The sequence below is a fragment of the Chelmon rostratus genome, chromosome 15 (genome assembly GCF_017976325.1).
Source record: "Chelmon rostratus isolate fCheRos1 chromosome 15, fCheRos1.pri, whole genome shotgun sequence".
Taxonomy (NCBI): Eukaryota; Metazoa; Chordata; class Actinopteri; order Chaetodontiformes; family Chaetodontidae; genus Chelmon; species Chelmon rostratus.
This window is the reverse complement of record NC_055672.1, coordinates 4,901,480-4,925,598: the sequence shown is the minus strand read 5'-3', so window position 1 is coordinate 4,925,598 and position 24,119 is coordinate 4,901,480. Positions and strand designations below refer to the sequence as shown.

The 24,119-nt window shown below is 43.1% G+C and overlaps 1 protein-coding gene across 1 annotated transcript in view; it reads left to right on the top strand.

Annotated features, from left to right (window-relative positions):
• The window catches only part of syne1b (spectrin repeat containing, nuclear envelope 1b), an 82,010-nt gene that overhangs the window by 42,893 nt on the left and 14,998 nt on the right, over nt 1-24,119 (top strand). The window contains exons 68-123 of the mRNA XM_041954159.1: nt 203-373; nt 528-854; nt 963-1,115; nt 1,299-1,466; nt 1,615-1,791; nt 1,909-2,055; nt 2,156-2,281; nt 2,693-2,869; nt 3,143-3,408; nt 4,248-6,408; nt 6,556-6,893; nt 6,982-7,126; nt 7,217-7,435; nt 7,607-7,875; nt 8,097-8,262; nt 8,388-8,543; nt 8,719-8,871; nt 9,007-9,189; nt 9,363-9,500; nt 9,800-9,985; nt 10,084-10,206; nt 10,337-10,519; nt 10,821-10,964; nt 11,291-11,479; nt 11,781-11,921; nt 12,266-12,379; nt 12,476-12,637; nt 13,113-13,307; nt 13,445-13,621; nt 14,602-14,793; nt 15,037-15,168; nt 15,501-15,601; nt 15,755-15,908; nt 16,017-16,145; nt 16,250-16,405; nt 16,513-16,722; nt 17,002-17,103; nt 17,192-17,311; nt 17,618-17,818; nt 17,955-18,128; nt 18,379-18,510; nt 18,929-19,125; nt 19,227-19,359; nt 19,779-19,961; nt 20,146-20,295; nt 20,746-20,922; nt 21,015-21,170; nt 21,291-21,446; nt 21,568-21,738; nt 21,966-22,099; nt 22,308-22,512; nt 22,737-22,919; nt 23,035-23,181; nt 23,282-23,436; nt 23,683-23,830; nt 23,923-24,017. Coding sequence (XP_041810093.1) covers nt 203-373; nt 528-854; nt 963-1,115; nt 1,299-1,466; nt 1,615-1,791; nt 1,909-2,055; nt 2,156-2,281; nt 2,693-2,869; nt 3,143-3,408; nt 4,248-6,408; nt 6,556-6,893; nt 6,982-7,126; nt 7,217-7,435; nt 7,607-7,875; nt 8,097-8,262; nt 8,388-8,543; nt 8,719-8,871; nt 9,007-9,189; nt 9,363-9,500; nt 9,800-9,985; nt 10,084-10,206; nt 10,337-10,519; nt 10,821-10,964; nt 11,291-11,479; nt 11,781-11,921; nt 12,266-12,379; nt 12,476-12,637; nt 13,113-13,307; nt 13,445-13,621; nt 14,602-14,793; nt 15,037-15,168; nt 15,501-15,601; nt 15,755-15,908; nt 16,017-16,145; nt 16,250-16,405; nt 16,513-16,722; nt 17,002-17,103; nt 17,192-17,311; nt 17,618-17,818; nt 17,955-18,128; nt 18,379-18,510; nt 18,929-19,125; nt 19,227-19,359; nt 19,779-19,961; nt 20,146-20,295; nt 20,746-20,922; nt 21,015-21,170; nt 21,291-21,446; nt 21,568-21,738; nt 21,966-22,099; nt 22,308-22,512; nt 22,737-22,919; nt 23,035-23,181; nt 23,282-23,436; nt 23,683-23,830; nt 23,923-24,017 — 11,447 coding nt within the window. The remainder of the gene's footprint in view (nt 1-202; nt 374-527; nt 855-962; nt 1,116-1,298; nt 1,467-1,614; nt 1,792-1,908; nt 2,056-2,155; nt 2,282-2,692; nt 2,870-3,142; nt 3,409-4,247; nt 6,409-6,555; nt 6,894-6,981; nt 7,127-7,216; nt 7,436-7,606; nt 7,876-8,096; nt 8,263-8,387; nt 8,544-8,718; nt 8,872-9,006; nt 9,190-9,362; nt 9,501-9,799; nt 9,986-10,083; nt 10,207-10,336; nt 10,520-10,820; nt 10,965-11,290; nt 11,480-11,780; nt 11,922-12,265; nt 12,380-12,475; nt 12,638-13,112; nt 13,308-13,444; nt 13,622-14,601; nt 14,794-15,036; nt 15,169-15,500; nt 15,602-15,754; nt 15,909-16,016; nt 16,146-16,249; nt 16,406-16,512; nt 16,723-17,001; nt 17,104-17,191; nt 17,312-17,617; nt 17,819-17,954; nt 18,129-18,378; nt 18,511-18,928; nt 19,126-19,226; nt 19,360-19,778; nt 19,962-20,145; nt 20,296-20,745; nt 20,923-21,014; nt 21,171-21,290; nt 21,447-21,567; nt 21,739-21,965; nt 22,100-22,307; nt 22,513-22,736; nt 22,920-23,034; nt 23,182-23,281; nt 23,437-23,682; nt 23,831-23,922; nt 24,018-24,119) is intronic.

Genomic DNA, 24,119 nt, shown 5'->3' with positions numbered 1-24,119 from the left:
ATATACTTCAATACATGCTTGTTAATAGATCTTTGAATGAGACCTTTGAAATGGTTTCTTATACCAGTAGCCGGCCGAGAATTCCTATTCAAAATCTTGGCTGAAAAAATATGTGTTTTGATACATAATTGGAAAGGAGTCATCAGTTCAGCTGCATTCTTCCCCCATAGCTATGTTTTAACTGTTAACCTCAATGTTGTAGGAAACAATCAAACAGCTCCAGGAGGAGGTTTCTTGCATTGAGGAGGCACAGTGTGTCTTCAGCACCTTCTCAGACTGGCTCAGCACAGCTCAGAATAACTTCAGGACTGTGGCTATCAGTGTTGATGCAGTGGACCGTTTTGCTATGGAGAGGAAGATGAAAAAACTAGAGGTACAATCTCCTGCACATTCTTTCTGTGTGTTATTGTCTGATCTGTTAAGACCATTTATAGCATAAACCTCTATTGCTGACTCTTTAAGACACGTGTTATTAGCGGAAATGTCAGCACAGTGCACAGATAAAAGTAGCGTCATGTACCTTCCAGGCTCTTCAGGCAGACATGGAGCAGGGTCACACTTACCTGAAGACAATGAGGGAGAAGACAGAGCGAGCCATGGCATTCTTGGAGGAGCGTGAAGCAGAGCAGCTGCAGGAGGAGGTGGACACCCGTCTCCTCCAATTAAAGGAGTTGATGGAAGCTCTGCGCACAGAGCACAGCTCCCTCGAGAAATGTATCTCACTCTCGAAAGACTTTATGGATAAATACAAGGCCCAGGCCCAATGGGTGCTGGAGACCAAGAACCTTTTAGCATCCAGTGTAGAGCCTAAAGCTGAGCTCTACCAGAAGAAGGCTCAGCTAGCAAAGTATAAGGTAACAAAGTTAATCTTTTTCTTTTTCTTTTTGTAAATGCAGTGGAAATAGAGCAAGAAAACCAAATGATTTTATCTGCAATTTTTTGCTCACTTTTCGTATATCCAGACCATCCAGCAGACAGTGCAGTCTCATGAATCAGCGGTGAAATCTGTCTTTGAGAAAGGAGAGGCCCTGCTCGACACAGTCCATGACACCACTATAAGTGACAACATGAAAAAGCTGCAGGCTGACTACCAAGATCTCTGTTTAGCAGCTACGGTATGAGCACTACTATGCTGTTTCTGCTGAGATTTTAGTGTTGATGTTTTTTGTTCTGTATTGTATTAGCAAATAATCAACAGGAAACAAGCTGATGCTCGGTTCCTTTTTTTTTTATTAATGAATGATTGCATGTCATACAGCTGCATATATCTCTAATATTAGCTGTGTGTTGTGTTTCAGACACAAGTCCAGAACCTTGTGGAATGGGTGAAGGAGCACGAGGATTACAACAGTGAACTGCAAGAGGTTGAGAAGTGGCTCTTACAGATGTCCAGTAGATTGGTCACCTCAGACTCCATGCAGACCAGCGGCATGGAGATGGCCACTCAGCAACTTGCCCGACACAAAGTGAGCTTGACCGTGCTGTTCTACAAACATTCACAATTTGTACTGGAGTATTAGTTGTGCAGTTTATATTATTACATTGCTTCTAAATACTTTTACATTCACATGTACTTCTTTTCATAATCTGCATTTTGTAACACTTCTGTTTCAGGCAGTAATGGAGGAGATAGCCAGTTTTGAGGAGCGCCTCACCAGCTTGAAGCAGAAAGGAGAAGATCTCGTAGCCAGCTGTACAGACCAAGTTCAAGCTAAGATCAGTCAACAAGTCCAGGCTCACCAACAGGGAACTAGAGATAGCTACTCTGCCATTTGCAGCACTGCTCAACGTGTGGGTGATACGGATCTTTGTCTGGGAAACCTCTACATTTGACCATTTTCAGAAAAACCTGATTCTTTATTTTATGATATAAAGTTAGTTAGGGTTTTACCTCACCTTGTTCAACAGGTGTACCAGAGTCTGGATCGAGAACTACAGAAACACGTTAACCATCAGGACACTCTCCAGCAGTGCCAAACCTGGCTGACCACAGTGCAGGAGGAGCTTCAGCTCAATGATCAGGGACCATCTGGCCTGCAGGAAGCACTGAAGCAGGTAACTGACTCAGTGCAATTTGGCCTTCTCTTGGGATGCAGTGGTGGTGATAAGTTATTGTTCTGTAAATTAGTTTGAGTCATTACTTTTGTACACACAGGTGAAGCACTACAGGGCCCTTCAGGAGCAGGCCAGCACTTACCTGGACCTGGTGTGTTCTGTGTGTGACCTGTCTGATGATGCTGTGAGAGTGGCAGCTGCTCAGGTCCAGCAGGTCAAACTCACGGTCAGTTATTTTTACCTGCTTGTCTACTGTACAACATTGAAGACTAATTTTCTGAATCAGTGATGACTGGTATATTATAATAATGACTCGTAGACCGACAGATTTTAACCATATGTAAAACAGCACATTTTCTTGGTGCTGTGTTTACACATTAGAAAGTTTTACAAAGTTCTGTATGGCAGGCACACAGTCCATTGAATAAGACATAATATAGGCAATATGTATTCCCCTTCAAAAATTTCTTCGTCAGTTGTTAGTAATATACAAGCAATGTGATTGCAACTGTTCTGTGTATATGAATATAATATTAGTATAATATGAAAATATATAATGAGTCGTATAGAATGGGGACTTTTTCATAATGTATAATTCTGCAAATATTCACTTTAGATGTACATGTGTTTTTTGCAGATAGAGGAAAGGATGTCCAGTGCCCAGGAGCTTTCAGAGGGCTGGAGGGAGATCAAGGAACAGAAGCAAGACCTGACCAGCCTGTTCCAGGATATGGAGCAGCAGCTCCTCAGCTTTTCCAGAAGGCCTGCAGAGTTGGAGACAAAGATAGCTCAAAACATGCTGTCACAAGCCAAGGTAGGGAACAGTATCATAACCATTAATCCCTTGACAAGGCACACAAAGGCAAGTCTTTCTTTCTTTTTTATGATTATTGAAATTAAAATACACGGTGTGTCTAGTCTTAACTATACTGTACAGTCCAGTGAGTCTAAACATGACTCTGTTGGTGATTTTGTTGTTATTATCTACTCCAACATTTTGGCGTGGGTTATTAAAGGATTAAGTAGGGATCTGCTTACTATTTGGATGTATTTGGGGTCATCATCCAGTTTATTGCTTGTCACACAGGAATGCAGCCAGCAACTGCAGTCTAAACAGAATATCCTGACCAAGATGACAGAGACTGTGAGCAGATTGACTGGTGGCCAGGACTCTCCAGAACATGCAGAGCTTGACCGTCTGAGCCATTCCTGGCTTGAGCTTTGTCATCAGGCCAACAAGCTGCAGAGCCAGAGAGAGGAGGACCTGCAGAGGTCTAAAGAATATCATGACTGTATCACTGCTGTGGAAGCGCTCTTTGAACAGGTGTCAAAAGAGTGGGACAATCTGGCCAGGTGTGTTTGCACATCATGTGTTAATTAAAATTAGTGATGATGTACTGCTGTGCTCAATTCTAATAATCTTCTGACATGATCAAAACCTATAAGGTTTTTTTTAGGATGAAAGAAGATGCCAATTGCACTGTCTGCTGTCGACATTTTTACCATTGCTACAATGTTTTCTACTAATTACAGGGAACATTAATAGATGATGTCTGTCTAAGACCATTGGGTGTCATTACATCAGGAGAGACAAGTAAAAAAAAGTAAAGACAGTTGTTAATTATGACAGATGATATGTGATAATTAAGTTTTAGCAGAAAGTCTTTGGCTCTTAGACTCTACATCAATTAAGGGACATCACCCTGAGCATCAGCAACATAAATCCAGAGTCCAGATGCTGGTGACAGTGGCTGATGACTCTATTGACACTGATAGACTGATGAAATGATGAAGCTGAAGAATCTGCAAAGATGGGGCAGTGATGGTGAGGTGGAGGGGTGCACATAACACCAGCATGAAAGAACTAAGGCACAAGTGAAGTTGGGTTGCTGAGCTATTGGATAGATGTGACCAGCTGATGAGAACGTCTGATATCTAAATTGACAGTCCCAGACAATGACAGCAGAAAATTATGAGTGCGCTCGAGTGAAGGCATGATGGTTTTAGAAATGACCTTTATAAGCCTGAGCTGAAGGCCATCATTGAGATCACCTTGAGAACTATTATTGAATCAAACATTATTCTTAGAAGTTTTAGATCAGTTTCTTTTTAATAACATATAATCCTTATTATATGTCATGTCCTCCAAACCACACTTGTGTAATTTTTTTTTTAATTTCTTTGTGTCACAGAACGGATGCTGAAAGTTCATCTCAGCATTTGGAGGCATTACGGAAGCTTGCAGTAACTCTGGAAGAACAAAAAGGCACTCTTGAGGACCTTAAGGAGCAGAAACAAAAAGTCATCAAGAATTTGAACTTGGACGACAAGGAGCTGGTGAAAGAGCAGATAAGCCACTTTGAGCAGCGATGGTCTCAGATGCAAAACTTAATTGAGAGGAAAATCCAGGACTCAGTGGTGACCTTGGAAGATATGGGCCAAGTGGAGGCCCGTTTGAGAGAGGCTCGCGATTGGGCAGAGGAGCAGCAGCCCGCCCTGTCTGAGGCCATGAAAATGAGTCCTCCTCCAGAGCTGGCTCAGAGCTTCCTGTTTGACCACCTGAGCATCTGCAGCGAGTTGGAAGCCAAACAGCTCCTGCTGGCACAGGCCATGGCTGACGCTGACAGAGTGCTGGCCCGGCTGGGCCTGAGCGAACGGCAACATCTGCAACAGCTTATTACAGACACTCAATATGAGGTGGAATCTCTGAGTGTGAAGGTTGTGCAGCGCAGAAAACACCTCAGCAAGGCTTTCACTGAGAGAACACAGTTCCTCATGGCTGTCAGCCAGTCCATTTCCTGGGTCCAGCAGAATGAGAAGAAGGCCCAGGCAGAGGAGTACATTGCTTTGTTGCCTGATGACCTCGCCAAGCAGGTCAGAACATGTAGGAACATCCAAAGTAGTCTGAAAGCCTATCAGAGTGAGCTGACCTCCTTGTGGTCTCAGGGGAGGGACCTGATGAGGGATGCCAGCGAGGAAGAGAGGAATGAGATTCTCACAAAGTTGCAGGAGTTGCAAAACATCTTTGACAGATCATTACATAGATGTGGCCAGAAACTTCAGGAGCTTGAAAAAGTATTTGTTTCCAGAAAGTATTTCAAGACTGATTTGGAGAAAATATGCCTGTGGATAAAACAAGCTGATATAGTCACCTTCCCTGAAATCAATCTGATGGTTGGAGATGCTGAGTTGGAAGCACAGCTCCTAAAGTATCAACACATTGTTGAGCAGGCAATTGAATATGAGAATCTTCTCCTAATTGTACAAAGAACTGGCCAAGAAATATTGCCCAGTCTGAATGAAGTAGACCACTGCTACTTGGATGAAAAACTCAACACCCTTCCCCAACAGTACAATAGCATATTAGCACTAGCTAAAGAAAAACAGGAGAAAATCCAGCAGGCCATTCTAACAAGGAATGAGTACACTTCTTTCATAGATGTCACTCATAAAGCACTGAAAGAGCTTGAGGAACAGTTCAATAGTCTGGGCACACAGCCTGTAGGACTGCAAACAGAAGAGGTTGTCAGTTTGCAGAGCGATTACAAAGCAATCCAGGCAGACCTGAGCAACCTGGGTCTAGCTGTGAGTGAACTGAACCAGAAGAAAGAGGGATTTCGTAGCACCGGCCAACCGTGGCGCCCAGAGGAAATGACCCAGCTTGTGAGCCTGTACAACGGCCTGAAGAGGTTGATTGAACAGAAAGTAGAGCATCTGGATGAAACCTTGGAGTCATTTGAGGACCACAAAGCAATGGCTCTGCAGGTTGACTCAGAGTTAAAGGCCACAAAAGAGCAGCTAGTAAAAGTTAATGCAGAGACACAGTCAGCTGAAGAGAGGCTTAAGAACTACCACGCTCTGGCAGGGAGTCTCCAGAGTGCCAACTCTCACTTGTCAAGGCTCATGGAGCAGATGGACACTCTTGCACCCCGCGTGGACCAAGCAGCCCATGATGCGTCCAAGGAACAAGTGGTTCTGTGGCAAGACGAGCTGCGATCTTTGCAGGCTGCAGTAGGGGACCTGATTGAAGAGTGCGAGAACAGGTTTGTCCAAAGTAAAGACTTTGAGACAGAGATGAAAAGGACGCTGGACTGGCTGCAGCAGGTCAGAGATGAACTGGGCTATGCTGTGATTGTTGATGTGAGGGTGGAGAAGGTGCAGGAGGGGATCAGAAAGCAGCAAATCATGCAAGAGGAAGTACAGTCGCGACTGAGAATAGTGGCTGCTCTTAGCAGCAGGGAGAAACAGAAGTATATCAGCGCAAATGAGCTTGTCCCGGTACATGTAGATACAAGCCTGGAAGAAATGGCAAAGCTGCAGGCAGACGTTCAGAAAGCACTGAGCTCCAAACAGGTGGGAAAATATTACACTGACTATTTTATAAAACTTTATAAATATACATTAATTTTTTGTTCAATTTTACCTTCATACATAAATACAGTCATTTGGTGTGAAGCATCACAAAAGCTGATTTTTTTTCTTCATTGCTTTTGTGTAAAGATTACTCTGGAGGACGCCCTGGTGTTGTGCCAGAAGTACCACTTCAGGATGCAGTCGGCCTGTGAGTGGCTGGAGGATGCCGTGTCCTTCCTGCAACAAGCTAGCCTGGGTGTGGATGTGGAGAACTATGAGGAGTGTCTGCGGCAGCAGGTAGACATCATGGCCACAGAGCAGGAGTTCCTCATCCATTTGGAGGAGCTGCAGGCCCTGCTGCCTCAGCTGGAGAACTTGGTCAACCCTACCGCCAAAGAGCAGCTCCGTGTGAGCGTGGAGTCTGCCAAGCAGAGAGGCGTAGAGGTCCGAGATCAGCTCCAGTGTCACCAGGATGTCCTTCACAGGTAGTGAAAATGAATAATGGTGCATGTGTAATACAGCAGTTTGGTTAATGATGGCATTTTATCCTCTAACATAATTTGTTTTTCATAGCTGTGTGGCTCAATGGAAGTCATACCAGGAGGCAAGGCAGACTGTCATTGAGATCATGAATGAGGCTGAAAAGAAGCTGACTGAATTTTCCACTGCAAAGGCAGCCACAGGCCAGGAGGCTGAAGATAAGCTATGCAGCCATCGGGTATGAGAGACCAAAACAAAGTCATTTTCATGGGTTTTGCTTCTATGAATGTTATGCACTTAGTTTTCTAATTGTCTCTTGATTCTTCAGTCCCTTGTATCACTGGTGAATGGCTTCCAAGAGAAGCTGAGTGGTTTAGAGGAGCAAGCAGCCCAGCTGGAGCTGGTGGGTAGTGACGCCAGCAAAGCCACCATCAGTCGCTCGATGACTACTGTGTGGCAGCGCTGGACACGACTACGAAGCGTGGCACGGGGACAGGAGAGAGTACTCGAGGACACAGCACAGGAATGGAGGACTTTTAGAGAAAAGGTACACAGACATGAACATGGAGGAAATATGTATTTTATAATGAAATTAAAATGTATTTTTTTTTTTACAATCAGCAGAACATTCCTGTGATTCCAAACATACAACCATCCAAACATCCAAATCCACTATTCTATCTCTCTCTCTCGCTCTCTCTCTAATCATTTTGTACAGATGGTGAAGGTGAGAGCAGTCTCTGATGAGCTCCAAAGTCGTTTCCCTGACAGTGCCGTGGAGAAGGCTTCCAAAGCCACCCTGCAGTCTCTGTTGGACCAGCACGACTTGCTGAGCCAAGACCTGGAAAGAGAGCTCTCCTCCCTCACGCTGCTGCGCCAGTATGCACTCAGCCTTCTACACGACGTGGAAGTGCCTTCACCAACAAATGAGCAGGATGAGCTGCCAAGCCTGAAGGAGATCAGAGCTGTACAAGACCAAATGGAAAGGTAATGAGAAGATAAACCTGCAAGGCTGTGGCATTTTAAATAACGTGTAATTAGTGGAATTGTTTTAATGTATATACTTTTAAATGAATAAATAGTAGTACAAATAAATTTGATTGAATTTTGTAGTTTAGATTGAATACATTCTGTGCTATTTATGAATTAAGTTAACTATATATCACCCTTCAGAATTTCAACAGAGCCATTTTTCACTTTGCCCCCAGCCTCCTGACACAGTCCAGGACCAAGCGGGCTCAAGCGGCTCAGGAACTGAGGGACAGAGAGGAAGTGGAGAAGGAACTTAGTGTTGTAAAAGCCTGGATTCAGGAGACCAGGGAGCTTCTTCTCAATCCCACACCAGACATTGATTCTCTGCTGCAGGAGCTTGAGGTATATCTCACATGTATAACAAGAAATATCATCCTTCTGATTTTACATCCATCACCCAGACATTTCTATTTGAATGTGATAATTTCTGAGAAAGTTTATCTGAGTCCTCCATTTGTTGCTTATAGGTTGTTCATGGAGATGTAATCACTTATCGTCAGAATGTGGATAAGTTAGCAGAGCAGCAACAGAGCAAGTACCTGGACCTCTACACTATACTTCCCTCTGAAATCTCCATGCAGCTTGCTGAGGTCTCACTTGCATTGGGTGCCATTGAGGATCAGGTACTGTATCATTTATAAAACTTTCAGTGTGAATAAGACCTTAATGGGCCTCTTTAAATAAATAAAGATATTATCTAAATTGTTTGCATATATCAATTCCACAAGGGAACACCTACAGTATGTCAAGAGTAAATACTCATGTAGGATTTGTTGACAAATTTTCAATATTTTCTAGGTTCTTTCGAAAGAGAGAGAGATTCAGAAAACCAGAGAAATTAAAGAGGATTTCAGCTCCAGGATCCATGACATATCTGAGAAACTCAAAGCAATCTCTGCTAAATTCAAGGAAAAATCTCCTGATGTTGATCATGCCAAAGAAGAGGTCAAGGTGCGTCAACTTGTTTTTTGCTTGCTTGCTGTGAATGCGTAGTTGACACAGTTGGCTTAGAAATTGTACTATCATTCAGGACTATTAGATGTTGTCAGGATTTAAAATGATTCATTCTTTCATTCTTTTTCTCAGAGCCTGGCTGAGGACTTGGACTGTTGTGGTCGCACCCTCTCAGAACTGGATGCTGCTGTGCAAGAGTTTGGCCGCAGAAACCCCCTGCTGGCTAAACAGCTTGGCGAAGCCATCAGCAAGCTATCAGAGATGCATCATCACACAACACGGCTGGCGGACTGTAGGAACAACTGGCTCAAAAAGGTTTGCTTTTTCAGGTCTCCAATACATAGCACAGCTATTCTGTTGTACTCATGCAGATGTTATTTTTTTGCTATAACATTCATAAATTGTAACACAGTTATGTATGTAAGCATACTTTATTTGTTTGATTTGTGCTTTAACTATTTGGCCTCCCTCTTATCTTGGCTCCTCAGGCTGTCTGCTATTTAGATGAGTATAATGAGATGCTGGACTTCATTGTGAGGTGGTCGGAGAAAGCCAAAAGCCTGTTGAGGGCGAACATCATCTGGAACTCCTCTGTTCATCTGCAGGAGCAGATAAGAATGTACCAGGTGAGTGGCTGTCCCGACAGGCATCCTCATGGACTGTATTGTGATGTTTACCTACATACATTTTAGCTTTTCAAAAAGTAGTTATTGGGCTATCTACCCCTCTCCATATTATGTAGAGAAGAAAGTGTGGGTGGGCACGGTTTGAGCTGGATTCATGCTTATCCACTCACAGTCCTGGATTTTTACCCACACACACATTTCAGGAAAGGTCACATTTTGCAGGGAATCAACCATCTCTTTCAATCAAGAGACCATACCACACATGCCTTTCACTCACTGCCTCATTGCCCTGTGCTTAGGCTGTCCTTCGTGAGTCTCGGGAGCTCCATGGAGACCTGGAATCAATGGCAGAGAAAGTGGATCTTCTGTCTGAGGTGCTGCAGGTCGAGTCTATGAGCCAGCAGGTTTGTGAACTCAGTCGACACACAGAGGAGCTTCAGCAAAGTATCAAGATACGGCTGCAAAGCCTGGAGGATGCAAATAAGGTACGGAGAAAAAAATATCTTCTATTTGACTTGTTTGTGGCATTTATAAATTACCTCATTTTTCTTATGTTTTATATTGGAATATTATATTTCCTCAGAGCATGGAAGCCCTCGAGTATGAAGTTAAGTCCCTACATGTTGTGCTGGAGCAGGTCCAAGCCACACTGACCTCACCAGAGTTGGCACGCCAGAGCCTCAAAGAACAGCTGGCTCAGAGACAGGTTACCACACCACATTAAAATAATCCATGATGTGACCTGTAATTTGTCATAAAAGCGCAATGCATGCTTACTTTGCACATTGTAGCTTGTTAACAATTTCACACCATATAAACTTTCCCTGTTTTTGCAGCGTCTGTTGGCAGATATGGAGAGCTTCAAGCAGCAGGTGCAAGCAGTGCAGCTGTGTCAGAGTGCTCTGCAGGTCCCAGAGGAGGTGATGCCCAACCTTGCCATCTGTCGCACAGCACTGCGTCTGCAGCAAGAAGCCAGTCATTTGCAGCACGTGGCCATTCAGCAATGCAACATCTTACAGGTACAGTAGGGGGCACTATTGCTGCAGCACAGTAAATCATATCGTTATCAATCCTGCATTCTGACACAATATGCAAAGCAGAGTTCCTGCACAAAAGGCACAGCTAGCAGCTTGAGTGGCAATGCTGCTAAGTAAACAAGCTTCAAAACTACACTAGATGTTTCATGTGAATGTCTTGTGTCACAATTTTTTTATACCAATATTTTGAGAAATGCTCTCTCTTTAGATTCTAAAATAAATATTTTGGAGGTTTCAACTGTTCATCAACAGTAACAAAGCAATTTCATGTGTTCTTATCTAGGAGGCAGTGGTGCAGTACGAACAATATGAACAGGAAGTGAGAGACCTCCAGGGGCTGATAGAGGAAGCACACCGTGTCATTCAGGACCGACCGATCCCCACAAACAACATCCAGGAGCTGCAGGCCCAGATCCTTCACCATGAAGTACATTGCATTAATTCACTCACTTAACCAACCTTTGCTGCACACAAGTGTGACATGCCTGCATGTGTTTACAAATTTTGATAAAACCCATATAAACAAAAACTTAAGATGTGAGTTGAACACAGATAGGATGAGGCATCAAATCGAGGTCCTTTTTGCCAAGAGGCAGCAGTACTAAATGCATATCAACTACACTTTAACGTGTATTTATTCAACAAATTCAATGCAGTCCTGTTTCTGCTCATTACGTTCTGTGCACTACAGTGTCATAGGTGAAATTTCCTCATCACTGCATTAAAATGTGCAAATTTTGTATTTTTTAATAGGAACTGGCCCAGAAGATCAAAGGTTACCAAGAGCAGATTGCCTCTCTAAACTCAAAATGCAAGATGCTGGCAGTGAAGGCCAAGCATGCCACCATGCTGCTGACAGTGAGCGATGTGGAGGGACTGCCTGAGGGGCTGCAGGACATGGATGAGGAGAAGTCCAAGAAATCTTCAGCACAAGCCGTCATGGTAAGAGAACATAATATACCACATAACTTGCTGTTGCTGATAAAGCTGTCTGCATTGTTGGTGATGGCACTGCCTATTTAATAAACCTCTTGACTCATTCTGCTGTTTGGCTTTAGCTTAAAGAGTTTTGTTCCTTTCATTTTACTAGATAAATCTTTTAGCCTGCTTTCATTATAAGATATGTGTTTATAAGGTGCATTCTGCCACTTTTATCTTAAAACACATACAGACTATGATTCATCTTTCCCAATCCACCTTGCATGTCTGCTCTTCTGTTAATGTTTCTTGCATGGCGTGTCAGATGACGGCTGGCCGCTGTCACACCCTCCTGTCTCCTGTAACTGAGGAGTCTGGAGAGGAGGGCACTAACAGTGAGGTCTCTTCTCCTCCTGTGTGTCGCTCTCCTTCTCCCATCAGTCACACTGAAGTCACTGTAACCAAGGTATCTACCTTCTCTCTTCCTCTCGATGACTTTTTCTCCCACTGATGTTTCAGCAAAATTGCACATACTTTCTTTTTCAATAATCTTTCCCTAATTTTTCTGTAATCTTTCCTGTGTTTACTTATTAAAAACACTCTCAATGCAATTAATAAATGAAGAAGGCAAAAGCAAACCAAGAGAAACATTAATCCATATCTATTTTCTGCCTGCACCCGCCAGTTCATCATATCTAACAATGAATTTTGGGCTTTATAGTAGTATTAAGTATTTATATCTGTTTTGCCATCTATTTCATATTTACTTCTGTCTTAACTTTTGATGCCACTGTTTGAATGTTTTCTTAGATGGGAAGAGGAACACTCACAAGAGCTCCAATCCAAGAGTTATATGACCCAACATTTGAGTCTGTTGCCAACTTAGATGACTTGCAGCGCTCATGGGAAACATTAAAGAATGTGGTATGTGATTAGTACAAGACATCAGCTTGATGTTTTATTGATTCTCTGTGTCTTCAGGTTAGTCACTTTTACATTGTCCAACTGGACTTTTGACAGATCAGTGAGAAGCAGAGGTCTCTGTATGAAGCCCTGGAAAAGCAACAGCATTACCAGGGTTCCCTCCAGTCAATCTCTTCTAAAATGGAAGCTCTGGAGAACAAACTGAGTGAGCCTGTGGAAGCAGATAAAAGCCCAGATAGCCACATTAAGGCACATGAGGTGAGTCATTACAATACAATAAAATTCTTAAATAGATTAATGGAGATAGATCTTTTGCATTGACAGGGTAGGTCGTCATCATACTTCAAAAATAATAACAGAACTCACATTCATGCAAAATATACTTGTCAAACTATGCCAAATATAGAAAATAATATTTTGTTAATGATGCACGTCTGTGGAAAATATGTTTTGGGCCACTCATGTCACTTTGTATTGCATCTATGATATGCTAAACATTACATCACTGTTCCACTAGTTTGAACAAAAGTTTGGATTGAATAGGGATATCATCTATGATACTGTATCCAAATTTGTTTCAGTTTGTCAGGGTTTGTCATAATTGTTGTATGGCATATAGTCACCGTATCTACGTACATGAAAAGTATAAAACTTCCCTTTGACCAACATAGAAATGGAAATGAAGTAATTAAATATAGAAAATGCAAAACCTGTAACACCTTCTCTCCTTCAGGGTCTGAGAGAAGAGATTCAAAGTGTGCAGGAGGACATAAACAGGCTGCAGACGAGCTTCACTGAGGATCTGGCCTCGAATGCTGTGGACTCAGACATGGCTGACCAGCTGGCCATGCAGTCCTCCCTCGCTGTGTTAGCTGAGAGGATGGCCACCATCCACATGAAGGCCACAGGGAAACAGCAGCTATTGGAGGTAGTTTTTGTGAAGATTGTGAACATATGTGCATGTGCATTATTGATTGTAGTAAGAAATAGTTGAGCTTTATTGATAAATTATTTTACTACCGTAATACTAAATTGCTAAGTAAAATGTGCCGTGCTCTGCTCCAGGAGCGTGTTAGTGACCGTTTGGAGGGTCAGCGTCAGGAACAGGCCATACAGCTCTATCACACCCGGGCAGATGACCTGGACCATTGGTTGATCAGAATGCGCAGTGCTGTAACCTCCATCCTTGAACCCACACCTGTAGAGGAGACAGACATGGAGGATCAGCTTGCCGAATGTCAGGTAAGAGCTCCCCCTGCTGTCCATACAGAGCCATGCATGCAAAAATGTTAATTTGAATTACAATTTTTTAATGAATTTATAAATATGAAACTGGTTAATAATATGGCATAGCAAGTTGTCAGGAATGACAATACTGTCTACTGGAGTATCATTTTCTAGGTGTTCGGCCATTGTCTCAGGTCAGCACACTAATGCGAATTTGCCAGTGGATTATTTACATCCGTTTTATACTTATATTAGATTTTGTTTCCCTTATCACATGTGGATCATCCCCAGGGGGCAGAAACCTTCCAGTTGGTAAACAAGAGCATTAGAAGAGTAAGAGGGGCATTCGGATGGCTGGGCTCCTAAGCGACTATAGCACTAGTCTTAAGAAGATTATGCAGATGGCTCTGTGTGACAGGGGCCTGTTAGCAGCATAGGGTGGAGTAGTCAGGGGTTGTGGCTTTCAGACGATTAATGGATCCCTGTGCTGGGATTGGCGTTGGTGACAAAGCTGCTAGGATATCCAAGTAGGGGAATCCTACAGAACGGTGAGGGTGAGGCGGAAGGGAGGGAGAGTTACTCTCTGCCTTAAAATAACCCACTGAAGCTTTCGATCGCAGAGTTGTGGCAATGCTATTGGAAAATAAATGTTTCTTCAAACATTGGAACAGCATTCATTGATGGGCATGGTAAACTGGTCTGGACTTAGGATGGTGTTGTGCACAGAAGAATTACTTTTGAATTTGAGTGTGAGCATGTATGCTGCAGAGCATGGAGCATGAAGGATTAGCGGTAATATGTTGCGCAGGAGGCGAGGCGGGAGAGGTGGGCCAAGGATGACAGCAGAGGGAGAGCTCTCCCTGTCCTGTGCCTTGGGAAAGCTGCTGGTGTAGGGGGTTCAGCCAGACCCTGGCCCCCTGTTTGTCTGGAGGGTCTGTTGCTGCTGGTGGTGAGACACCATGTTTGAGCTGGCTTCTCTCCTCCTGCTACTGCAGACCATGCTGCTGGAGATTGAAGAGAAGGTGCTGGCCCTGTCAGAGCTGTCCATGCACAGTGAGAACCTGCTGCTGGAGGGCCGGACCGAGACGAGAGAGGAAGCCGAGCAGTTGGCTAGGAAGTTGCGCACGTTGAAGGGCGGCTTGTTGGAACTGCAGAGGATGCTACAAGACAAGCAGATTAACATCCAGGTGGGAATTCTGCATGCTTTAAATGTTGACATATTCTAATGTGCGCATATGATGCAGAACTCTTCACAATACCACATGATATTGGGGTCAGTCCCAGCTGTGGGGCAATGTAGATAAAAACATTTTCCAACATCACATGTGATGTTTTCTTTCTAACTGCACCATAAAGATCAGGAGTTACATGATAATACATTAGGCTGTGTGTTTCATAAACATTTTACTATACATTATGTGGTCCTGCAGGGCTCTCTGCAGGAGCAGGAGGACAGTGAATCAGAGTCCAGCCTCTCTCAAAGTCCCAGTGTGCAGGACTGGCTGGCCCAGGCCCGGACCACACGTTCCCAACAACACCAGGACAGCCTGCAGAGGCAGAGGGTACATTTTTTCACGTACTTTTTTCTTTCTTTGTTTTAGTACTCGTACCGCTGGTGCTACTAGTCTCCTGTAACATACTGGGCTGCACCAGGCTACTGCTACTAAAACTGAAATATCTGTTCTCAAGTTATTTGTTTTTGATTTTTTAACTGTCACATAGTGCAGCACTTTTGCATCAGAAAGGTTTACTTTTACTATTATACTGTTGAAAATAACAATACCATCTTCATAAAATAAAAATGCCTTTCTTGCCTTTGACATCAGATTTTCATGAAATTTATGAATTATATCATAAAGTCTAATCCAACTGTTGTACATGTTTGTTTTTTCAGGAACTAGAGGAGCAGCTGGCAGAGCAGAAAAAGTTGCTCCAGTCTGTTGCTAGCAGGGGAGAGGAGATCCTCATTCAGCAGGCCTCACCCAGCAGTGCCAGGTATTTTACATACTATTATGTAATACAGATATACATATATAACACAAATCAAATAGTAAAATGTTCATTCAACTTAATTTATTTATATGTAATGATTCTTGTAGCAGATTATGAATGGAACATTAACTCATTGGTGTTTCTGTCACCGTGCAGTACGACAGAGCCATTTTCACCAGCAGCTTTGATCGAGAGGGAATCTCAGGCTGCTCGAGAGCAGATGAGGCAGAGATGGGAGAGCCTGAGACTAGAGCTCAAAACTAAACTGCAGCTCCTACAGAAAACCCTGGAGCAGGACCACAAACAGCCAGTACAAACCTTTTTGTGTTGTTATTGTCAGCATGTAGTAGTAGTCGAAGTAAAGTTTGCAAGCATCGTTTAAGGGCAGGGACTGTCTTTGACTGTTGTTTTCTTGCAGGTATATTCCAGAGCTTCTCGTGTGAGCACAGCTGGATCACTGTTTAAAGGAGAAACACAGGCAGACAAATCCTCCCTGAAGACTCTGTATGACAACTTCAGACAAACAATAGAAGACATGACCACTCAGGTTTTACTATTTCTATAACATTATTGTACATTTTAACCCATTGCATTGCTACATTAAAATACATAGTTTGACATGAAATTTACAACACTCTCGTGCGTACATAGCCCGGCGGTGGTGAGACACAGATGCCGCAGATGGAACAGCAGCTCTACGCAGCTGTGTCATCCACCTCCTCCTGGCTGGATGGTGTAGAGAACAACGTCTTCTCTGGCTCGGTGCTGCTGGCTGAAAATGCAGAGACCCAGCTGCAAAAACAGGAGGTACAATCTGGGTTGTTTGTTCAGCTTCTTTAATTATTGCAAAAGGTTGAAATTAGCATCTGACTGTTCTTTTCAATCTTTCAAAACTGCCCTGAACTTTCCTCCAGACCTTAGAGAACGATGTGAGGCATGTCGCAGAGGACGTGAAGCTGAGCCAGGCTCTGCTCGCCGGGTCTTCAGGGTTGAGACAAGAGGACCGAGCACTGCTGGAGGACAACCTTGACTGCCTGAAAGAGAGATTAGGAGCTCTGGGTTGTGCTCTGGGGCAACGCTGTGACCACATGAGGACCAGAGCGCATGAGCTCACAGCCTACCAGGTTTGCTTGATTTTTTTAAACACGTTTCATTTTTTATTTTTTTGATGAATGAGTGCTATAAACTAAGACTTTGACTAGTACAGTCACATTTGTGGATGTACGAACTGTTCCGGAAGTGTCCTTTTGTGTTAAATCATGTCTGTTTTTATTGAACTTGCTTTCACAGTTGCAAACACGAAAATTTCTGTATATGTAGCCACATACAAACACTATTATATCTGTCATAAACCCACACACCTTCATTTAAATGTTCTATGAACTGTTTTTTGTCTGATACAGACTGAGTTGCAACTTCTTCAAACTGCTTTAATTGAGACCAAGTGCCAGATCCTACAGGCCTTAGCTGGAGCCATGGATAGACCAGCCTCGAAACAACTAGAGGTGATGCAGTCTTTGGCACAGACATGCATGCACACACAGCCATGTTCTTAGAGCAAAAATTGATTGTGATTGTCGTCATTTCTCTCAGGTTATTGCCAGTGCAGAAGAGAGCCTGAAAGACTTTGAACAGAGGATTACCGAGCTCAAAACCAGAGGAGCAGCACTACAGGCGGATCAGATATCAACAAACAAAATACTAAAGCTACAGGTAAGGTTTTTTTAAGTAGGTTTTACTCATGTACAGCTTATAGTTTTGAGAAAAAATATAAATGGAAAGTAGATAAAAGTAAAAACATCTTATGAACATTTAGTTGACTTATTTTTAAAAATTGTTTTGATTTGTTGTTGTTTGAGTAGACTTTGGAAAACCTCAGTGTAGCAGAACAAACATGATACACGACACCAGGGGAAAGTTTGTGTGGAAAAATCAAATATCTAAATACGCAATGTGAAATTGATGGAAAATTGTACCACAACAAAATGAACACAAAATGATTTTCGTGTGTGTTTTCAGGATTCCTATGAGGAGCTGGTGATGACGGTGGGTTCCCGGCGCAGTGGGCTGAACCAGAACATGGCTCTGAAGGAGCAGTACGAGCGAGCTCTGCAGGACCTGACTGACTTGGTGGACACAGCAAAAGACAAGATGGCTGCTGATCAGAGGATCATCGCCAGCTCTGTGGAGGAAGTCCAGAACCACCTGGATAAACATAAGGTTAGAAAGGATTAAGCAATATTTATAATCAAAGCATGAAACATTTAACATAAAGCTAGTAATGTTGGAGACAAACTGCAGAGAAAATTAACTGCTCAGTGGTGTCTTTGTGTGTGTGTCTGATTGTGTCATCTAGGAGTTCTTCCAGGGTCTGGAGTCCCATATGATTCTAACAGAAACGTACTTCAGGAAAATCAGTGGTCTGATGCTTCCCAAAGAGAGTCAGGCCCTGGAGGAGACACTGGCTGAGGCTCAGAGCGTCCTCAGAGAGGCACACAGTAAAGGGGTTGAGCTGGAGTGTATTCTGGAGGTGAGAGAGGAAGTACTATTTGTGCTAACCTTTATTTGTCTTTTGAAAGCATACTTATACAGTCGTAGGAAACCTGAGAATGCCATTATTTGAATCACTTGTTTTTCCAGCCTGGATGTTTGTTAAAGCAAATAGTTGCATTTGTCATGAAATTGTTAGAGAATTGTTGTATATTGCAGTCTTCATCTGAGGTTTATGGTACTTATCAGCTGTTTCAATGTCAAATGTTCAATCTGTTCTGTTTTATCAGACTTGGTGCCGCTTGGTGCAGGATTACCAGAGTCTGAACCGCCAGTTGGAGGCAGTTGAAGGAAGTATCCCTACCGTTGGCCTGGTGGAAGAGACTGAAGAAAGGCTCATGGACAGAATCTCACTGTATCAGGTAAAAGCGACATCATTGCAGATTTTAGGATGTGACATAAAAATCCTATATAGCTTCCTTGTTTTTATACAATGCTGTTGATGAAGTAGGAATGACAGAATGTATTCTGCTAGAATTTAATCTGTGACCAAAGAGAATTCAAAAGGTCAGTACGATATGTGATATAATATGCTTTACTTTTATTTAATATCTGGCATCTGCCCATTACCACTTGCTTCTTCTAGACTTTGAGCAACTTTATGTCCTGTCAGTTGATATTTAAGCACAGTCTTCAATGACAACGGGACTGTAGTTTGAGTTTGTCTTCACCCACTTCACTCAAATCCTTTGAGCTGGTCCTGCTCCAGCTGCGGCGTCACCTTTCTTAGATTTTGTCATCTATCTGGTCCATCCATTTCATCTTTCATTCTCTGTAAAGGGTCTAAAGGGGAGGCTGACAGAGCACCAGCACAAGCTATACCAGGTCCTGGATGAGGGCAAACATCTCTTGCTGTCAGTGTGCTGTCCTGCACTGGAGAATCAACTGGCACTGCTGGGGGAGCACTGGCTTAACAACACCAGCAAGGTCAACAAGGAACTACAGCGGCTGGAGGCCATCCTAAAACACTGGACCAGGTCTGAAACACATCAGAATCAGAACAGGTTTTACGTGCACATGTGATTTCTGAACTCATTGCATGACGTTCTTCTATGATTGAATTGTGGTTTTCCTCCAGGTATCAGAGGGAGTGTGCAGACCTAAGCCAATGGCTGCAGTCGGCCCTGGAGCGTCTGGAGTTTTGGAATACGCAGGCGGTGTTAGTCCCACAGGAGCTGGAGACTGTCAGAGACCATCTCTCTGCTTTCCTTGTGAGACAACAGATTTTGTTTTCTTCTTCATTTTTTTATCTGCATTGATCCACAGAGATTCAGTTTCTTTGCCATCTACAGTACTACATTTATAGAGACAACACACTCCACCCTTACTCAGTACAAAACAAGGTTAGAAACCAGGATTGTGTCTTTGGATAGATTGTGCATATGGCTCCATAAAGACACATGGATCACTGGCCAATACTGCTATATTCACATGCTCTGTATTCACCTTTTCATAGTATATGCTTGGTATGTACAAACATCACTTTGCTGTAAGATAATGTCATTTTTAAATAATGTATAGTTATTAGTGCAAATGATATTTCCTATAATTGCCGTAGTGTTAGTAGTAGTATTTTTCATGGACCTTTGATTGCATGCCAGCTGAGGAATCCTGTCACTGTCCATCTTAGGAGTTTTCAAAGGAAGTTGAAGGCAAGTCCAGCCTGAAGAGCTCAGTGGTAACCGAGGGCAACCAGCTGCTGCGTCTGAAGAAAGTGGACACGGTGGTACTGCGGTCTGACCTGGCACGCATTGACACTCAGTGGACTGAGCTGCTCACACGCATTCCAGTGGTCCAGGAGAAGCTGCATCAGGTATCGTCACATGCAGCCCGACTGAACAGGTTTAGCTGCTGCCGGGCAAATAGGATTACTCCTTTCTGCTGCTTCACTCGTATACAGAAGTTTTCAGACGGGACTGCACTCAAACCGGCAGCATGTGCGGTCTTTCCTCCTGGGTGTTTAATTTGCTGGTCTAATGGGTGTAACTTTTTCTCAGATCCAAATGGAGAAGTTGGCCTCCCGTCATGCTATTTCTGAGCTGTTCAACTGGATATCTTTGATGGAGAATGTTATAGAGGAGGATGAAGAAAACCTGAAGAGCGCAGTGGGATCAAATGTGATTCAGGACTACCTGCAAAAATACAAGGTAGGTTATCTTACAGATTGTTTTTAATATATTACATTACATATTTGACTTTGTTTACGAAGTGAATTGTCGATGAAAGGAATTTATGTGACAGCTACATACATTAGCATTTTAGCATGTATTTCAAGGATGTGAAAGGTTTGTTTTTGTTTTTAATTTTTGCAAATGTATGAATGTTTTTCTAGCTACAGATCAACCTATTCAAGAGCGTATAGGGGTGTCCAAATTTGTGAAAATGTGTCACTAGCTGTGCACAAGTACTTTCATTAGTGGGTCATAGGGTCTGTGACCATTGTGTTACCTCATCTTTGCATGCATAAGATGCATCTTTTTTATGTGGACTCACACAGACCTGATGATTATGTTGATGCAATCTATGATTCTTATTAAGACTGATGATCTGTGACTGGTGTCTTAATTGTGAATCTACTGCTGTTTCCTCCAACTCAGGGCTTCAGAGTAGATTTAAGCTGTAAGCAGCTGACTGTGGACTTTGTAAACCAGTCAGTGCTGCAGATCACTGGTCAGGATGTGGAGAGCAAGCGCAGTGATAAGACAGACTTTGCTGAGCGACTGGGAGCCATGAACCGACGCTGGCAGATCCTACAGGGCCGCATCAATGAGAGGGTGAGGCACTAGGCACTGATACCAATGATGAAGCTATATTTATTAATCCAAAGTCAGGATGTTACAGTTTAATTTATATAAACTGCTTGCAGATCCAGTTCCTGGAGAGCCTTCTGGAGATGTGGTTGGAGTATGAGAGCAGCGTTCAGGCCCTGAAGTCCTGGATGGTAACTCAAGAAGAAAGGTTAAAGAGGAAACACAGAATAGAGGATTTGACATCTGTGCAGAATGCTCTCAAAGACTGCAAGGTAGGCTTCTTCTGTTGTACCAACACTGACTTGTCAAAACTTGTTATACCCCTGCATGCTGTTGGTATCACACCGTTGTGAGTCCATGTTTTAATATCATGTGAAAACTATTACACTTAGGAAATGGAAGAGTTGGTAAAGGAAAAGGAGAAAGAACTAGAGAGGGTGGAAGAACAGGGCTGTGCCCTTGTCCAGAACAAAACCGATGAGGCCTGTGCCATTGTCATGGAGACGCTCCAGGGTGTCAATCACACCTGGGCTAACCTGGACCACTTGGTAAGCTCCCCTGTTGTCTTTCACTCTATGTTTTTGATGTGGTACTTCGGTTTTACACATCTATCTTTACTCACAGAACTTACTGAATGTCACTGTGTGCTTTTTATTCCACCTTCAAAAGATAGGGCAACTAAACATCAGCCTGAAGTCAGTGCTGGATCAGTGGAGCCTATACAAGCGGGCTTCAGAAGAGATCAATGGCTACCTGATGGAGGGAAGGTACTCTGTATCTCGTTTCCGCCTCCTCACGGGCTCCCTAGAGGCTGTGCAGCTGCAGGTGCAAAGTCTGCAGGTATGTTAGGATGAAGAGGCGTTTGATTTATTATACCGGTCAGCTGGCCTGTAGTCATCCAGACAAAATTGTTTACACTGATTGCTTTAGTATGTCTTTCTGAAATCTTGTTGTGATGAAGGTGATTTTTAGATTTTTCATCTGGGGAAATGTTTCTAAATTCAGTCTTATTCACTGTTCATTCTCGCTGGTGAATTAATCACTGTATTTGTCTGCCACCTGTGAAGGATTTACAAGAGGAACTGGAGAAACAGGAGAGCAGTCTGAGAAAGTTTGGAGCTGTGACCCACCAACTGCTGAGGGAGTGTCACCCATCAGTGTCAGATTCTCTCAACAACGCCCTTAAGGATGTCAATGCAAGGTAACCCTTGATAACTGTAATATTTTCTCATTTATTATTATTTTGTTTGTTCAAAAGATATAAAATATTTGAGTAAGCTCATAGGCATTTTACTTGTCAACGGAAGACATCACTGGTTTAGGTGCTGGTAACTTGTTTGGTGACGGCATTGTAGGTCTAGTTTTTTATTATTTCCATTTTCCATGACACTTGTCATATTTGCACACAGATGGACTGGCTTACTGGAGGAGATTGCGGAACGTCTGAGAAGCAGCAAAGCCCTACTTCAGCTCTGGCAGCGCTACAAGGAGCTTCATGAGCAGAGCTGCAGCAGCATCCAGCTGCAGGAGGAGAAAGCAGACCAACTCCTCAAGCTCGCCTGCAGCAAGGACATCGCTGATGAGGAAGTGTCCGACTGGATCCAAGAATGCAGCGTGAGTGAAGCCACAGCTGTGCTGCTGTTGACTCATTTTATATGTAAACAACCGTTCAGTTAATGAGTATGTGTTTTAACATGTAATGAAATTATGTTTCCTTGTTGCTGCAGTGTGATTATGCTGGTGTTGAGCAGATTTATATTTTTTCTATGTAGGGTTTTTTTTTTTTTGTAGTGTTGAATAAAAATGACATTCTACTCTAATTGTATGGGTTGTCTCAGGAGGTGCTCCGGTCCCAAGCTCCAGTGCAGGCCTCCCTGCAAGTTCTCCAGGAACTGGGAGATCAGCTGAAACAGCAGGTGGACACATCAGCAGCATCTGCCATCCAGTCAGATCACCTCTCTCTCACCCAACGACTAGCTGCTGTGGAACAGGCGCTTACCAGACAGCTCACCACTCTGCAGGTAGCAAAAGAGGTTTATGACAAATACTTTTGACTCCAAGTTGTCCAATGGAGTAATCAGTCAGCCAGTCACAATCATGAATTTTACACTCGCTGACATTTCTCTTTCACACCAGACTGGAGTTCAAGACTATGAGATCTTTAATGATCAGCTGGATTCATTGGGTTGCTGGATAGTTGAAGCTGAGGAGGCTCTGAGGGTGCAAGATCCCAACGGCTCCACAGACCTCACAGTCATCCAAGACCGCATGGAGGAGCTCAAGGTTGTTGTTTTTTTTTGTTTTGTGAGTGAGTTGAAATAATCAATTTAACTGATTGTTCTGAAATTGAAAAATTTAACATTTCTCTCCTGTCCTTTTGCAGAGGCTCATGCTGAAGTTCAGCAGTATGGCTCCTGAGCTGGAGCGTCTAAATGAGCTTGGTTATCGGCTCCCTCTCAATGATTCAGAGATCAAGCGCATGCAGAACCTCAACAGGAGCTGGTCAACAGCCTCGGCACAGACCACAGAGAGATTCAGGTATGGCACATGAAAGATCTGGTAAAATGTAAAAGCCAAATAAGCAAGCCTTTTCCAAATACTGTACGTGCATTTCTGAAAATAAATAATGAGATTGAATTAATTGAATAAATGAAGGACTGGCAAATATTGTCAAAAAAACCACAGATGTACAGTAAAGGTCAACGTCTTATGTGACTGAGCAGATGGATTTAATGAGCATCAAAATGACTTTTATTTGCTCAATTGGTGTTTGGTTCCTTGCAGCAAACTCCAGTCCTTCCTGCTGCAGCAGCAGACCTTCCTGGAGAAGTGTGAAACATGGATGGAGTTCTTGGTCCAAACGGAAGAGAATCTGGCAGTGGAAATTTCTGGGAACTACCAGAGTTTGGTGGAGCAGCAAAAAGCTCACGAGGTTAGAGTCCCTGTAAAGTAAAAGTACCTGCAACACCTATTTTAAAAATGTATTATTCATTAATATGTTGTCATCAATATGTTATCTTCCAGTTATTCCAAGCCGAGATGTTCAGTCGGCAGCAGATCCTGCACTCTATCATCAGTGATGGGCAGAGGATGTTAGAGCAGGGTCAGGTAGATGACAGGTAAAGAGCTTTTCTAATGTATTACTCATTGCATCATTTAGTATCTTATACAGGATTATTGAGTAGAAGATTGCTAGACTTAGTAAATCCATTGCTCTTTGT